Raw genomic sequence first — 18,373 nt, forward strand, 5'->3', positions numbered from 1 at the left:
GTCTGATTTTCATAAATTTAGTGAATTCAAACATTCACCGCAGTAAATCCCCCTAGAATTTTCAGTAATTTCTCAAAGATTGATCCTTAAAAATTTTAAGTTTCAGGTTGTGGTTCAAATTTAAGGTTTTAAAAAAAGTGCCCAATAGGGAATATGTTTGGAGAATTTTAAAATTTTTAGAGAATGCCGGTAGGTGTATAAACGTTCACTTTAAATTGTAATGATATAAATTTCTTAGCAACAATATTAAATATTTATTTGACAAATATTAAATATTTTGGCAAGGTCTTTAAGTATGTTTTAAATCCAATGATATATTTTCAGTGTATTTAGTGGGTTGTAAAATTTAGACTATAATTGTTAAGTGCTATATGTGTGTACATATTTTTTAAGAACTTGGTCTGTAGGTATAAAATTCCCAAACCTTTTAACCGATGGTATTATACTCATACTGTGTGAATTTTAAATGTCATGATTTTTAAGTCTGCGATAAATGTTTCAGCTTAGTCATCAGATGATAAATTTCAGTTTTAAACACGGTCTTAAATTTTTGAAAACTCTTGCTGCTGAAATATTGCTGTTACCCATTTAATAGATATGCTCCGAAAGAACTTCGTTCTTTAAAAATACATTCTCGAATGTAACCATGAAGTTCATTAAATTTTAATTTCTATAAATAAAAACATTAAATTGTGTGAAGAAAGCATTGTTTTTGCTTTGTAGAGAACCTGCATTCTGCAGTTTTGTCTTTTAAATATATTAAGACTTAAACTATGGTGATAAAAACGTCAATAGAGTTAAACATTTCAAGAATTTAATTTTATACTCTTCAAACTTAGTCTTGGGGCATCAAACATGCTTTTCTTAATGTCTTGCGTATAAACAATGTTTACCTTTTGAAAAAGTACTTTGCACTTCTGCCTTAATCATTTTCCGTTTGTGTCGCTTCTATTTTACTGAGATGTAGAACTACAGTTATTGACAAAATAGTAATATAAGCTATATCGAATTCGGAGTTAAAAAAAAAAAAACTTTATTAAATATTAATTACTAGCTGAATTTGTTTTTCGTGCGTGATGAAAAATAACCAGCACCTAACAGCACTAGTGTGAAGATAAAGATTAACTGTATTTATTTGGCTCTAGATTAACTTGTGACTTAGTCGCAATCGTAGACTTTTCTCTTGCACGTATCTCTTTCGAGAGACCGTCAAAAGTTCTTTTCTCATTATTTATATTAAAACAGTTTATAGTATTGATGCTGTTTTAACTGGTACTAAGTAACTATTATAACATTGACCCTATATTAGTATATTTAAAACTGCAACCATTACCATAATACAACCACAAACATCTAGTTTTGCTTAATACCTAAACTGAGCATCATTTGCGTCAATAATAGCAGATGTTTAAGGTTGTTCATAACAAATAAGTACCTTTTCCTTTAACTGAAGCAGTCTGTTAAAACGAGGTATGCAACCTTTTTACGAAAATAAGTCTTTGTTGGTTTTGGAATATCAGTCGTAAATTAGAGTAATTTTTCAGACTGCCTAAAGAAGAGAATCCAACAATTTGGAAGCAATTAAGGTGATCTTTCAATAATTGGCAGTTTTTGTTGGTTTTTCTCGAAAGTGCAGATTTATAACATTCACTGTTTCTACTTTGATTTTAAGTGCATACAATAGTTTTATTTCAATACTTCTTACTATAGTTAATTGAACATTTGCATCAGTAATAGTATGCAAATATTTTACACTTGTACTTTACTTGTAACATTTAACCAGTAATTTTTTTTTTTTGCTTCGGTAATGACGACCTACGCTTGAAGTCTAGCACTTTACGGCAGAACGGTTTAATGAGAAACAATATTGCCCGCTCTCGGACCTTGAGCAAATTGATCCAAGTGGTCACCCACCCACTTACTGACCACAGCCAGTGATGCTTGACTTCGGGATTCTACTGGGAACCGTGTCTTTGCGATCAGTCTACCGTGGGACTCAGATCGATAGCTATCGGCTTGTCTGGGAAGTAAAAACAGCGTTTATGAAATGCTGGCCATATTGTCACAATCTTGCAGCTGAGTGCGAAATTTCAATTTAAACCATTTTTAACAGTCTCACAACCGACTGCTGCGGCTATGGTTAAGTCTTGAGTTTTTTTTTGCACACAAGTTCAATATTTACAAATATTTCTGCATGCTAGAGATAATGATGCATACTGGAGTTTATCTTACAAGAATATAAATTTATTTCGTTTTATCTCAACATATGACAACATAATTTTTTACAAAGTGAAGGATTATGAAGTTTTTTTTGTTGCCTTTATGGTTTTTCCGCAAGTTTCTCATGAATATTTTATTACAATATCAACATGATAATAAAATATTGTCTTCTAATACAATGTAAATGAATATAGTTTTATATGAAAAATATGAAATTCTTTGTCCTTTTTATGCTTTGATGAGTAAGATGATAACAATACCCAAAATTACGTTACTAAAACCAATAGTATCTAGTACACAATAATTGTAAAAAAATGACACAAAAACTTGAAATGCTGCTCGTTATTCCATAAACGGAATTTCCATTTGATTTACATTTTTTCCTATCAACTGTTTCGTGATCTTTCCAACTGCCTTCAGATTCTGTTTCACGTGGTTCTGGGTGATTGCCGTAGAATCGTCTGTTTGGTGTTCTTGGTCCGATATCATCTGGACCATATGGATTATACGTTTGCCGGACATCTGATGAGTCTGTGAATCCGTGTTCTTGGCAGCGGGGATAAACTTTGTCACAGCCTTTAAGTTGTGGGTGGAAGAACTTCACAAGAATCTTTGTGGTAACGTCTCCAGCATCTGTTCCGCAATATCCAGAAACAGCTTTGTACATGCATTCTCTGTGACTTTTTAACGCACTACAAATAAAACAAGCAAAAGCATTTAATGTTTCACATTTAAATAATTACAAATGCGCTTATAGAATAATGGCAAAGAAACAAATAAGGGGATAAAAACAATATTTTAATAAAATTTCAATACAAAAACTACTTTATTTTTAATCGAAAAAAAGCAGTTCTATTTGAAAAGCGTGCGATAGTATAGTGATGAGACTTTTTAACGCACTGCACATAAGACAAGTAAAACTATTTTATGACTTATATTTAAATAATTAAAAATGCGTTTATAGGAGCCACGATGGCTCAGGGAATTAACCTTCCAATGAGGTTACTCAGGTTCGAATTCCAGCGGTGGCTGGTTGATACGAATTCTACATCCTAACTCGCACGGACCACAGTGCTGACGAAAAATATCCTGAACGGTAGACAGATCATGGGTTGGAATCGAGTTAACCATGAAAGATTCTCGTTGCTTTCCTCTCCATGTAACGCATATGTGGATTAGTTCCATCAAAAAGTCCTCCACGAAGGCTAGTTTTGTTACAATGCTTAATTCAGGAGTTCATTTGTTTTTTGGGTAGGGATCAAAATTATAAGACCACTGAGTTGAACATTGATAGTCCTATAGGTTGGCTGTTCAACTCCATTTTAAAAACGAAATAAAATGCATTTATAAAATAGCAAGGAATCTAAAAAAGTAATAAACAGTTTAAATATCAAAATTATTTTATTGTTAAGCGAAAAAAAGTAATTTTATTTGAAGATTTAAGGGTCAATATAGTGATAAGCCTTATCTTTTCCTGAGATTTTTACATTAAACTTGTAAAGCAAGTTTTGAATATTTTATTTTAATAGTTCATCAAATTCCCACTAATTATCAGTACAATACATAAAAATCTCAGTGTTTTTATTGAAAGCATAGTGTTTAATTTACCCAAGATAGTCTCTGAAACAACTAAAAAACGTGACTCATCATTACTTAAATTTTTTTAATCATCAACAATATGTGCTTATTCGCTTTTTCAGCTACTATTGAGAATTACATGTTAGAGATGATATTAGAAAACTGTAAATTGAGTTTCATTGCAATATTTTCTTATTCATAACAGCTGTATCAGATATTGTACTGTGCATTTATATTGAAATGCGGGTTTTTTTATTTATGTAAACATAAAAATGAATTTAGGGTTAAAAAAATATGTAAATGAAATTGTATCGATACAAAAAGATAGATTGTTCCATGCCTTTTTTTAATGCAACTTTTTTAAATAATTTTATTTTTATTTTATAACCATCGCAGAACAACCGACGCAATTTTAGGTTTACGACCATATATGGCAGTACTTTTACTTTCGTTACTTGTACCGTCGGTACAAGTAAAAAGTACGTACTTTTACTTGTACTTCGTTACTTTTAAAATTTACTACTTTTACTCGTACTTTCGTTACTTTTTTAGGGAAAAGTACAAGTATTTGTAACGGAAATATCGAATGAAATCGTTACTTTTTTCTAAAACTCGGTAAACTTTCTAAAAAAAAAAAAGTGCTTATGTTATTTTAATTTATAAAATTAATGTGCAATATATATGCCTTCACAGCTAACTTCGTGTTTAAATACCTTCTGTTTCAACAGTTTCAACTTATACTGCACATTCAAATATTTTTTACTAGCTCAAAGATCTCAAAGCTATCTGAAACCCCGTGTTTGCTTTGTTTATGTTTGTGCTTTTAAAACGCGTTTCTTAAGAGTAAAACAATTTTAAATCATTGGTAATTTAAATTAATAAAAATAATAAACTAAAAATTGAAATCAATAGATAAAATTTCTTTTTCGTGCAAATCCATAAAAAGTTTGATATTAAAATTATATTTAATTTTAAAATTATATTATACGATTATATTATAAAATTATATTATAATATTCTTCCGAATTTAAAAATAAATTAATATCCATAACTTTCAAAATTAAAAATAATTAAATAAATAACAACAATTTTGCAAAAACATTAAAGAACATAAGAATATTATTCAATAAAATTTTAGGTTACTTTGAATTTTCGATTTTCTAGAAATGTACTTTTAAATCGTTACTTTTTTTGTTCAGTACTTGTACTTTTACTTGTACTTTTTACTCGTTACTTTTTAAAGTAAGAACTTTTTACTTTTTACTCGTTACTTTTTTTAAAAATACTTGTACTTTTACTCGTTACTTTTTAAAAGTAACGTTGCCATACATGTTTACGACTACCAATGTTCACCTCCACAGTCTTGTACTTTTGAACCCAATTCAGAAGACAAGAGAACGCCTGGATAAAGTTTTGGGAGAAATTTACCTTCGTGGACAATTTTTGATGGAAGTTACCCACATTTGCGTTGCAGCGAGGAAAACCACGAAAACCTCCCACAGTTAGCCTAACGACAAAGGGACTCTAACCAAAGACCCGTCTGCCACAGAGGATATTTTACGTCAGCACTGTAGTCGGTGTGAGTCAGCTGCGAAATTCGTATCAACCAGCCATCGCTGGGATTCGAATCCGTTTTACCTAATTGGAAGGAGGACGTTCTATTACCTGAGGCATCACGGCTCTTTTTAAATTCATTCTAAAAAAAAAACATGAAGTAAAGTTTCGCTCATGAGTGATTGTAAAATGATATTCAAGTTTTTCAGACGCTAATGAATCAGCGTAAAGATCGGGAACAGCAAACAAAAAAAGATTTAAATTTTGTTTTGTGTAGTATAGTTAAATACGTTGCGACTCTTAATTTCCTCCACCAAATCTGTGCATCTAGAAGATGCAGATTTTTTAATTATAAGAAGCATTTCATATATTGCATTCAAAATCTGTTCTAATTGTAGAAATCCTTTCTTCTTCACATAATAATTTGAAATTTTTTTTCTCGTTAAATTGTAAATTAAATTTAAATTCACGATACTCTTTTCAGCGAATTGTTAAAAAATTGCTACTTTTCTTGGATTTTTTCTCAGATAGTTTTCTTTATGATTGGTAAAGTGATAATATTTCACATTAACTTTCTCATGAAAGAAATAGTTGAATCATTTTAATGATTAAATAATAATTTTTCATGAAAATGATTAATTGAATCATTTTAACAATAAAATGATTCAATCATTTTTATTGTTTTATTATTTATTCTTTTTAATTTTATTTCTACGCATATTAATGTGTTAATTTAATTATCAAAATACTTCAACCACCTGAAATTCAATAGTTATTTTAATAGTAAGAATATTATTTCTGTAAGTAGAAATAATATGTTTTGTTTTTTTTAAAGTTGTTACGCATACTTCCAAACTTTTTAGAAAATATCATTTTCATTTTATGATGAATAATTGTTCCCATTTACATTATCTTCGCATTCGAAAATATTGGAAAATATACTTCATTAAAAATTTATTCTTTGATTACTTTGAATTTAACTTTAGGTCTGAGAAGATTTTTATACTGATCTTTTGTTTTCATAAATAATATATTGACAAAAGCGCTAATGATACTATCTTAAAAAAAAAGTTTAGAATTAACAATGCAATTCAAGCTATTTAGTTCATTATTTTCCAAATTGGTTATCACATACCAGCATCGAGTTGTTTCTTCGTATTGCATTGCGTAACTTGATACGTCAGGTAAATCTGATCCACAGAACAAAATTTCTTTCTTTATTAATTGAAAACATGGGGAATTTCCTTTGTATTCTAAAGAATGAAATATAAATAATCCTCTTTAACATGCAATTGAAATAAAAATTACTTAAAACTCATCAAAGTTTAGTAAGAATATTGAATACCTTTCTATCGTATCAGTTATATTATAGTATTTTTCATATCAATCACATAAAAGTATTTAGCACATCAATCACGTAAAAATATTCATCACATCAAGTGCCTTATTTATCACTTCGCTCTCACTATCACATCAATATATAAGATTTATAATTTCAATCTTATAAGAATATTTATCACATCAATCACATAGAAATATTTATAACATCAATCACATAAGAATGTTTATTACAATAATCCCATAAGAATATTTATCACAATTATCACAACAATCCAAAAAAAATATTCATCTCATTAATCCTATAAAAATAATTATAACAGTAATCACATAAGAATATTTATAACGCCAATTAAAATAAAACATCCTTTAAAAACGCAAAGCACTTTAAAGTGATTCTTTCATCAGGAAATTGTGTCGGGAATTTGACGGAATTTTTTTCTAATTCATCTATCTTATCCTTGAACTCTTTCTATGTTAGGATTTTGTCGAGTAACAAAGTGATGTTTAAAAATCAGTATTTGAAGTTTCCATAGACTAATATCTCATTTTATTCTATGACATAAAATTTTTAAACTTCAAATTAAGTTTTATGCATTTGTAACATGCTTTAACATTTTGATATTAGAATAAAATTTACTTCGAGTAAAGTAAACGCATAATGTTACGTTTTAATAAAAGAAACAGCAAAAATAATTTATGAATTTTGAAGTTCAATAAATTTCAGAAAATTTTAAATTAAAGTTCATAGTATTTCATGTTTTGATAGAGGCGTTCGATTTCAAATATATTCCAAATATCAACTAATTTTGCTTTTTTCTTTCTTTCATTCTTGAAGTTTGTATTTTTGTGAGACAATTATATATATCATATCATATTAAAAATTATATCATATTGAAATATATTTTCAGAATTCTGCACAGAATTAAGTGATGTTAGTCCTTGAAAATGAAAAAAAAAATCAGAACTTCTTCTGAATAAAGGAATGTGTAGATATACGCTTATCTGAGAAGTTTATTTGACACAATTTCATTTAAAGTTTATTAAAAAGAAAATTTTTCTCAATAGTTTGAGTGATCGTTAATATGTTTTAAAAAATAAAAGATTAAAAATGCGAATAATGTTAGCTAGATCGTTGTGTAAAATAAAAGTATTAAATAACAGTTTGAAATAAAAGTATTTCTAATTGAATTTCAGTAATATTTCTACATTTGTGTGCGGCTTTATGATATTCATAATAATAAAATATATAAATTCATAATAATAAAACTCATCCCTCATCAATACAAGTCAGTTAGAAAAACGAAACTTAACATATTTTTCACTTGCCCAGTAAAAGAGTAATTCAAATTTAATTACTCAATATAATCTTTTTTTTTTCTTCAAAAAAATGTTTCAAGAATAGCAACGAAAATTGAAAACAAGCACTGTTAATAAGGTTATGAATCTACCACCAGAGTGGAAGTTAACAGCGGATTAAAAAACCCTTAGTATCGAAACAAATAGTCAAAAAATAATGAAGACTAAACTTTTCAACTCATGGTTTATATTGCCAAACCGGGGTTTCGAAACTGGGTGTTTCATGTTAAGTCAGTATCAACGATGGATAAGGGGGTTTGTTCAAACTCAATGACATCTTTTGTATAACCCCCACTGCGCAGTTTATGTTCATTACGTCAAGCTGCTAAATATATCTGGGTTAAAGCATTCTCTTTTGGTCTAGTAAAACGTAAAAAGCATATATATATATATATATATATATATATATATATATATATATATATATATATATATATATATATATATATATATATATATATATATATATATATATATATATATATATATATATATATATATATATATATATATATATATATATATATATATATATATATATATATATATATATATATATATATATATATATATATATAATCCTAACAATAAAAGTTTGTATAAATCTAATATTTTTTTCAGGGCAAGAACTTATACGAATATTTTTTAAAAATTTTACACCCCTATTTTTTGAGGGCAAACTTCACGATGCTCAGCAGAATTTATTTTTTTTTTTTTACATTTTTATAGTAAATTAAGACAGCATTACTCTATTGATCTTTGTATATATTACTACTTGAGCAACTTTAATAAAGATCGAAAGTTATTATTTGAAAGTGGATGGAAATGATATTAGTCCATAAATAGCTTATGCAACTTTTTCAAAAGAATAAGAAAATAAGCGATGTTTAAGAGAAAAAAAATGATATTCATTATTATTTATGAGGAAAGCTATTTTACCTGACCTTTGTTGGAACAAGCTCAAAAGAAAGAATTGAACGCGAAACTGACATTAAAGTACTGAAGAATTTAAAAAAATTCCTCGAGGAAAGCGCAATTGTGTTATTTTAAATTGCGTGACATAAAAAAATCGATCGCAAGCATTTATTATCTTAATACTTATTTTTTGCATAGAGAACTAATATTATTTTAATTACGAGATTCAAAAATCGATTAAAAGATTTAATATTATCAAAGGTGAAAATATGGTGAATTAAGTTAAATACAGAAAATACCATCAATAATATTTTACCGTTCGAACTTATTATTGTTGTGTGTAATATATTATTAATATACATACAATTATTATATAGATACAATTATTATATACATACAATTATTATATACATGCAATTATTGCATTATATACAATAATAACATATATTCGAAACTGATACATTCGATGTAAAACTAATCTATGTTAAATAGTTAGTGCAAAGTATAATATTAGATAAATTTAGTTACGAAATAATTAAAACTTAGTTGCTTTTAATAAATATTTTGAATTTTTTGATGGGGGTTATTACAATCTGGAAAATATAGTTTCAATAGTCAGGGGGGAATTAGAAAGTTAAATCTCCCTAATTTTTTTTTGGAGTTCGTATCTTCGGAATTAATTCCGGGATTTAAAAAGGCTTTGCACTTATTTATAATACTCGTTCACTGAATTCCACTATAAAAATTGTTTTTTAATTATTGTTTGTCATTATTTGTTGTTTAATTCATTAATAATTGAAAAAAAATGCTAGATTGTTAGGAATAAGAACTAATACATCTTAAATTGTATAAGTACAAATCTTAAAATTTGAGCGAAATTTTCTTAAATAATTCCTGCAATAGAAACACTGAAAAAGTATTTTTGAATTTCCTTTCATCGGGAATCTTTAATCCGATTTTCAAAATTTTAGTTTTCATCAATTAAAATAATTTATTTATATTTTTATGAATTGTAAATTATTTTCCCTTTATTTACATATGCTCTGTAATAAATTTTTTCAATTCTCAGTCGGACGGGGAGCTGCTGGAACAATGGCATAGAAAAATTGCTGCAATATCCGTGAAAATATTTCAATTAATTTGGCAACCATGAAGAAAAATAGAAAAATAAAGATTTCAACATTTAAAGAGAATCTTGAATAACCTTTAGATGTTATAGACTTTAAAGTTAATGTGAAAATTATGAAAAATAAATGGAATTTGTGTTTCTAAGAATAAAATTTTTTTGGGAATGTCTTCGAATTTAACGGACACCTAAAAGAATTGATAATCAATTCAAGTTTCTGTTAGTTTAATCATGCTATAGTATCATAACATTTTTCCGGAAAAAGAATAAATTAAGATATTGATCGTAAAGAACATTTTAATGACACTTATTTAAATAATTTTACACTTTTACGTTCAAGGATTTAATTGAATTAACTCCCATAATATGTTGTTTAATGATGCCAAATGGGTGATTGTGGCGTAGGCCGCAACCTTAATGGGTTTTTTCTCTGTAATTTACTTAACAGTAAAAACATTTTAGATTAATGAAATATTTTTGGATATTTGATAAAAAATATATTGCCTGAGATATAATTATTTTTTTATCTGAGTTAGATAAATTCTTGCTTTAATCGTTAAAGGAGCGCTTCATGATTTTTGCAGTCTAGTAAAAGCTATTCGAATCATTAAATTTTTCTGATTAATTTGAAGATTTCTAAAATGTGCAGGAATTTTTGTATTATAATGGATTAAATTCAAGAACATTTGAAAACATTTTTAAAACTTAATTTTAAAACATAGGAACTCTAAAATTACTGTACATATTCAAGTTAAAGGAAAGAATTTTTTTTCAAAAATCAAAATTTAATGTTGCTTACTATAAAAATCAGCAAATATAAAATGGAAAGAAGCTAAATTTATCTGAAGATATTAAAATGGAAAGAAACTATTTATTTAAAGATCTAGTATAAAGTTTTTATGAAAGAAAATGAAGAACAAATAAAATATCAGTTTTCATAGAGAAAAAATTCTGAAGATGATGGAAAAAAATATGACATTTAAATTTGGTAAAAAAATAATAATTTTGTTTTAAAATTTTAAATAATGCTGTTATAATAGATAGTTAGAGTAGAGAATATATCTCATTTTTAAGTTGCGAAATTAACTAATAAATATTATGTTTATAGAGATTTAGAACTGAGTCTGACGCAGTTTTTTTCTTGATAACAGCCTTAAATTTTTATTTTATTTTTGGTAAACAGGAGGGATCAAAACTATAAATGTAAGTGAACTTTAAAAATTTATAAACTATTTTTTTTTTAAAAAATAAGGATGAATTTAGCATAAAAACTACAGATTTTTTAATGTTACGCTAGAAGCACTACAATAAATTGCAATGCATCAGTATCAATAAAAAAAAATTCTCGATATAATATTGTTGCCAGGGCTTAGAACTAAAATCTTTAAAAAATTTCAAGTGTACACTTAAATAGAACTAAATATGTTGTTCAATATTTAATTGTTTTAAAGAATTCTAAACATTCTTAATTAAAGCACAATAAAAATAATAAATTCGCACTTAGACCTTAGCTTATAGTTGAGAACAGAGTTAACGTTTTAAAAAATCTATATACAATGTTTCAAAGAATTCTATAATAAATTTTTTTTTGGCAATGTGGATTATCATAAAGAGATTTTAGTAAAATTAACGTTGTTCTGAAAACGAATTTAAAGTATTATTTTCTTTCATATTAAATTTTTTTTTTATATAACTATTATTTTTTATATGAATAAAATATATAGAAATCTTAACACACATTCTCCATTTAAAGAGATTTAGAAAGATAATGAACAGAAATTCAAATGCAGACAACAGAATGCAGTTCACATGATTTTTTAAATCGAAAAAATAAGTAATTAGCATATATTTTACACATTTATATAAAGAACTTAAGAAAAAAAATCAAACTTTCGTCGATATTGTCTATATTCAGTCAATATTTCGTCGATATTGCCTCGTCGGATGCTTTAAATAAATTCGACCGATCGATATGAAAAAAAATTGTGATTCTGATCAATCTTTTTGACTTGTTCAATACAAATCTAACGTCTAATATGCATTTCGCATTAGATAACATAAATTTAGAAATGAAAAATAATTTACATTAGTTTTAAAATTCATTTAAACTTTATTTCGTCAAGTGAAATAAATTTGCTGAATTAAATGTCTACATTCAACTCTGCATAAACATTTCTTTTAAAAAATATTTCAAAGCAAATCATTTTTCTTTAAAAATCAAACAAACAAAATGCAAAAGCTTTTCCGGATTCAATGAAATAGTTCGTTACAATATATTAAGATTTTAATAATCCTCTTGGCAAAATACCCGTTACTTTTTACCAATTTATTTTTCTATCATGCATATCAAAATGTATTTTTCACAGTGGAGAATAAGTGACTTCGTGCTTTGAATTTGAATTTTCTCTTCGGTAGATGAATGTTTTAATTCATTCAAATAGTAAGTTTAAGAACGTATAATAATACTTACGGGTTGTGATTTCCGTTCCTGGTGGACAAACATTGAGATAAAATGTTTCCACTCCTCTTACTTTTTGAAGGTATTGGGTATTTTGGGGAACAGATAAATGATGTTCGTTTTCAGCAATGCACTTCCTCAACCGTGATATTCGTCTGTAAAAGCAACAACGAATATTTAAATTAACTACAAACTAGAAAAAAGAACAAGTTTTTTAATTAAAATCTGGGTCCATATCCACTTCGGGGGTCTTGAAAAATAACTCATACTACTGCTTGTTTCTACTGGACTTGTTTTGAGTTGAGAATCATACTACTATTATTTTTAATTCGCGTAAAGATTTTCTCGGAGAGGGGGGAAAATTATAGTAAAAGCTCCATATAAGGAGTCCGTTATTACAACAAATTCCGGGATCACCGTCAAAAGGCCAATCTTAAAGGTACAAATGTAGTATGTTTATGACGAGTTAAAAATTGTTTTCCTTCCACTATTACGACAAAACTGTTATTAGAGAAATAATTTTTTCTATGGTTTAAATGAACAATATTATAAATGAAAAAGGTTCAAATGGAATGCATATCTGTTTATTCTGCTATCAATACAGAAAAGCGAAAAATTAATAATTTATCACTTTATATTTATAAGGCAATGTTTGTATAACCACCGGCTAAGTTATCTTCTGAACAAAATAAATGTTTTTTTCCCCATTATTTATAGAAATCCTGCACTTTCGAAAGAATGTACTCTTTGTTGATCGTGTGTTATCATGAACAAAGAAAATATGCCCCCCATCCCCGATTTTCCTATTTCACAACTCACTATTCAAATCCATATTCATGGTAATCGATGAAAGACAGAAATTGTAGTTTATTTTATTTTTGCAAAAACTTGTTCAAATATTCCTGTCACGGGCATTTCTGCCATTCTTAATATACATGTCTAAGTTCAGTCAACAATTTGTAGGCGAAAAGTCCATTCTACTTATGTATTTTAAATCAAAATGGTTATTTGAAATAAAAGAAAAAGAGGTAAATATGCCTATTTCACTTTTAGTTTTTTTAAATTGCTATTTAAGAATAAATATGAGTATTTTCTTACAACGACAAACTCGCTATAACGACAATTTAATCTGCTATTGTGAATTTTTATTTCATAACTTGCGTTGAACAGTCAACCCATTTCTGATATTACAACTATCAATGTTCAATTTTGCAGTCGTGTAATTTTGAATCCAACTCAGTAGACAAGGAAACTCCTGGATCATGCATTGGAATAAACTAGCCTTAGTGGTGGATTTTCTGATGGAACTGACTCGCATTTGCTTTACATGGAGAGAAAAACTAGTTGAAAATTCCACGCTGTTAACCAGACAGCAAAGATATTCTAATCCATGATCCCTCTACCACTGACGATATTTTACGTCAGCCCTGTGGTCGGCGTGCAGGAAGCCATCCGACCCTGGGCTAAAGAGAATAGAAGGGCTAGTTCACTCCGCTCTTAGAGCTGAAGCTACGATTTCCCTCCTCATGACGTCACTGTGTCCACAGATCTCGGAGATCGCAAGCAAAGATATTATGATAACTTTGTATCTTTCTCTTTGTAAAAATAAGTTCAGACTTTTTCTGGTTATTAGCTTTCAAACTTTACGTAATTAACATATTATTTCCGTTCATAAACATAGTTCAAAAAAACTTTCTTGGCCATAATATTAAAAAAAATACAATTTTAAACTTCTAAAAATGTTTTACTAGTTGGTGAAAATGACACTATAAATACTTTATTTTAAAAAGTTCAGTTTTAATTTTAATTATTAAGAAAAATGAAAGCATATATCGACACTTTTTTTATCTACATATTCTTTTATAACAATAAATTGAGTTAAATTTAGAATCCCTGATTTTAAAATGTGCCGTTAATAGCAATTTGTTCATACTTAATCATTAGGAAACATCAACCTTAAACGCTAATTGCTGAAACAAAATAATAATTTAGGTTCATAATGACATTAGATATTTTACAATCGTTTATAGATATTTAAATTTACGATGATATAATTTATAGATATTTAAATTTAAGAGAATATAATTTTTAAACAAAATCATACATATTTAGATTAACTGCAATAAAAAATATGCTATGAAATTAGGAGAATTCCAACTATATACTATGTATTTTATTTATACTTTTTATTTATATTTTAATTTTCTTTGACTTTATTCATTTTTTAATTTTTTTCACCTGCCTTTCTTTTTGAAGTAACGAGGCGGTTTCTATTTAGATAATGAATTTTTATAGAAAATCTTAACGACAGAATAAACGTATTGCTGTTTTATATTAACTGTGTCATTTCGGAATCCATTCCTTACATAGTTCATTTACTTTAAGGAACACGCGGAAAATTATACTTTTTTCCTTTGTCTTCAATTTGCAATCGCGCAAACTGGCATTTCGATAATAGTTTTAAATTCTTGTAAATCCACTGCAGAAACTGAGGAAAGTCATTATAGAAAATAACAAATGTCTTAGAATATCTCGCAAAAAGAAATGCTCCAATATTAGTTAGAGCTAGTAAGGCCGAACGCTCCTTTCTTGAAGTAAAAGTGTGAGCTTTGCGCCAAAGTGACGTCACTAGAGAAAATCGGAGGATCGGCGCGGCGAGAGCTACTTCAAAGGAGTGAACCAGCCCTTCTATACTCTTTAGCCCTGCATCCGACCAACATCCGAAGGGATTCGAACCTTGCCATTGTCGTTATAAAGGACTTTTACCATGCTTCGATTTTATTATATTTTTTTCCGTTAAATTATAGAAATCATACATTATTGCGCTTTATAGTTAGAAGAGCATGCATTTTGTCTAAGGATGATTTGCGAAATATTTTAAATTGTTACATGATTCCATCAGGTTAGTTGGCTTAGATTAGTTAACAGTGCTTACCCACAAAAGGCATCGATCTTTTCAGGACTCGTGACGTCTAAAAACAAGTGGGATATATCGCCATTAATAAGCATGTCTGAATAACATTGTATAGCTTTTTCTGTTCCTTCCTTTTCTTTGATAGTTGCCCATTCACTAGAAACTGCGTCTGAAATATAGGATAAATTATAAGTACCAGTTTTGGTAAGGATGAGAGAGTAAAGTTAGTAGGACGAACTTAAATATATTAATTTAGAAGTAGATGGATTTTTTTCTTTCAAAAATTGAACTTTTAATGCTACATAGAGTGTCCTTCTGAAATAGTGTCATGATGTTCGAAGAAGAATGCCAGGTTCGGAATCGGTTAGTCTGCAATTAACGATGAAGGCTAAAGTTTAACCGATTATGAAAGAAACTATAAGGTGGAATAAACAATATTAATTAGAAATCCTTTTAATTTTTATCTTAGTAACCAACTGATTGTGATGATTTCCATCATGCCTTCTTCAATGTTTTATTAGGTTTTCCTCCTTTTAGTACTTTCTCGGTTAAATAATACTTTCCTACCTTTAATGTGTGTATACTGTTATTTTATTTTTGACAAGTATTCCTAAAATATGTACATTAAGGATGGTTATTAAAGAGCACTTTTACATCTCTGCATATAGCAAATGACAAGCGTGAGTATTTGTTTGATTGCGTGATGTCTTAAGGATACATGGGGGTACTTACAGTTATGAAATTTAATATGGTAGTAAATCTATACCTGAATGAGGGCTCCTAGAAACGTATATTTGTTTGAATATTTTATTGCGACTTTTCAAATTTTCGAATTCTGCATAGGATTAATATTAGACAAGGTAACATTAGATTGAGCTTAAATGCAGATGGTTTCAATTTTGAATTTTTTAAGAAATCACCAGCCAAAAATAGAAAACACAGTAACTTTAAATACAAATGTTTCTATTTCGAAATGTATAAAAATGTTAATGAAAATATAAAGCATCACTTCAGAAACTATTCCTAAATTGGTTGAAAGTCCTTCTGAAATGTCACTTTTTTTGAGTAGAAATATTATATGATATTAATTTTTGCATGACGTAAAGCATTCCCTCAACATTCCGTTGCTGGCCAGGGTGGTCATAGAGGTTAAAGCTCAACAATTTCGAGACAAATGGCAAATTATTTCATCAGGTCAAAAATACTTTCTTACAATTTAAAGTATACATTTTAAAGTAATTTCTGTTGCTGATCAAAAACTTTAATGCCTGATTTCGTGGTAGATCGTTCGGGTTATTCTACGTGCTGAAGGCAAAAAAAATGTGATGGTATATCTTCGAATCATCCACATGAAAGTTTTGAAGATCGTCGCCAATAGCCCATGGTGCAGCTGTAGCGCAACATAAATAAAGTACTACTACTACAATAAAAAAAATTAACAGCATCGATCTCCTCTCCCTTACTAGTTAGCACTTGAGAAATATTTCAGGTGTATATGTGCGAAGAACTTAGATCAATATATATTTATAACGAGCTTTAAACTGCTGACCCAATTCTGAGTTTATGACAACCAATGTTTAACTCTGTAGCCATGTAATTTTTAACACAACCCAATATGGAAAGGAAAACCTCAAAAACTTTTACGTCAGCACTGGGGTCAGCGTAAACCGGCTGCAGAATTCATATCGACACACCAGCGCTGGGATTCAAACCTAGGCCACCTCACTGGGTGGCGCACACTTTAACCTCGCTCCCTTATAATCATGTTGTTTTGAAAACTTGAAAATTTTTCCGTAGAAGGTTGCCACTAAAATATAAACAGCTGACAAATTCGATAACTCAATTACTTTCTTTTTTCTGCATTTTTCATAGCTATATTATAGTCATATATGCTATAGTCATCTTAGACATACTTCTTTTTCAAATGCGTCATAGCCTACTATAGGCTAAAACAGTTTAAATAAACTTAAGTTATTCAGAGGTCATAGTCCGAAAACAGAACATTTAAATGAGTTTTTCTTGATAATGGAGTTTTTGTTTTCGATGTTACAAATTAGAACTTTTGTTCAATAGAAATATGAGTTATTTTAATATTTTACACAAATTTAAACTTCCCTGTCAGAAAATAATGCATGAATTTACTTTTCAGGCTTGATATATCCATTCGTTGTTTTTACTAAGACGTTTTTGCCAAATAAAGCAATTGTTCTAAAAAATTCCATTTCAATCATGGATTTTCAGAAGATTATTTCTGAGAAATTTTAAGATGTAAAATTCCTAAATACAGAATTAGATCTAATAAAAACGCATGGAAAAGAAAACAAATATAAAGTTTGTAGGGCTAAAAAATGAGATTTAACTTACCATACAATAGAAAAAGTATCATATTCCATACAGCAATCATGGTTTAGCAATTTCGTTGTGAATAAATCTAGACAAAAATATATTGGCTATCATTTTTCTTCAAAAGAATGACACAACTGTTTTTAGTGATTCAGACTGGAACAACATCACCGGATGACAATCTTCCGTTGACACTATTTCCGATTTCTGAAGAGAAATTTTCTTAAAATGGTAACTTCATTACTAACTTTTACTGTGTGCGTCAGATATTTATTTTAATTAGACCAAGTATCGATATCCGAAACTTGTTTTCTGTTAAAAGGATTTATTTATGAATCCAGTATTTTTTCTTTATTTTAATAAAGTGCCCATAAAAGTGAAAAGAATTTTATGAAATAAAAACTTTTAAAACTGCGTTTATGTAGACTTGGGATATGAAATAAATTTTTTTTTTGATATAAAAGAAAAAATTAGACGAAGGGCAAGTTTTGGAGTGCGCTAGGTGTTTATTATAAAATTGTTACTCCTCCTTGTTTTATTTCATGTCTGACAAAAATGAGATAATTTA

At 28.2% G+C, this 18,373-nt stretch overlaps 1 protein-coding gene across 1 annotated transcript; it reads right to left on the minus strand.

Moving 5' to 3' along the window:
- Positions 1-2,222: 2,222 nt before the first annotated feature.
- LOC107457086 (uncharacterized) lies at positions 2,223-17,995 on the minus strand. Its single transcript, XM_016075147.5, has 5 exons — positions 17,827-17,995; positions 15,484-15,631; positions 12,561-12,703; positions 6,488-6,605; positions 2,223-2,912 (listed from the first exon to the last, which is right to left on the minus strand). Exons 1-5 carry the CDS (start codon positions 17,864-17,866, stop codon positions 2,495-2,497), a joined length of 867 nt encoding a protein of 288 aa, XP_015930633.1. The 5' UTR covers positions 17,867-17,995; the 3' UTR covers positions 2,223-2,494.
- Between the last annotated feature and the right edge of the window lie 378 nt (positions 17,996-18,373).

Source organism: Parasteatoda tepidariorum, chromosome 7, assembly GCF_982258835.1.
Source record: "Parasteatoda tepidariorum strain Cologne lab strain chromosome 7, Ptep-v5.0, whole genome shotgun sequence".
Taxonomy (NCBI): Eukaryota; Metazoa; Arthropoda; class Arachnida; order Araneae; family Theridiidae; genus Parasteatoda; species Parasteatoda tepidariorum.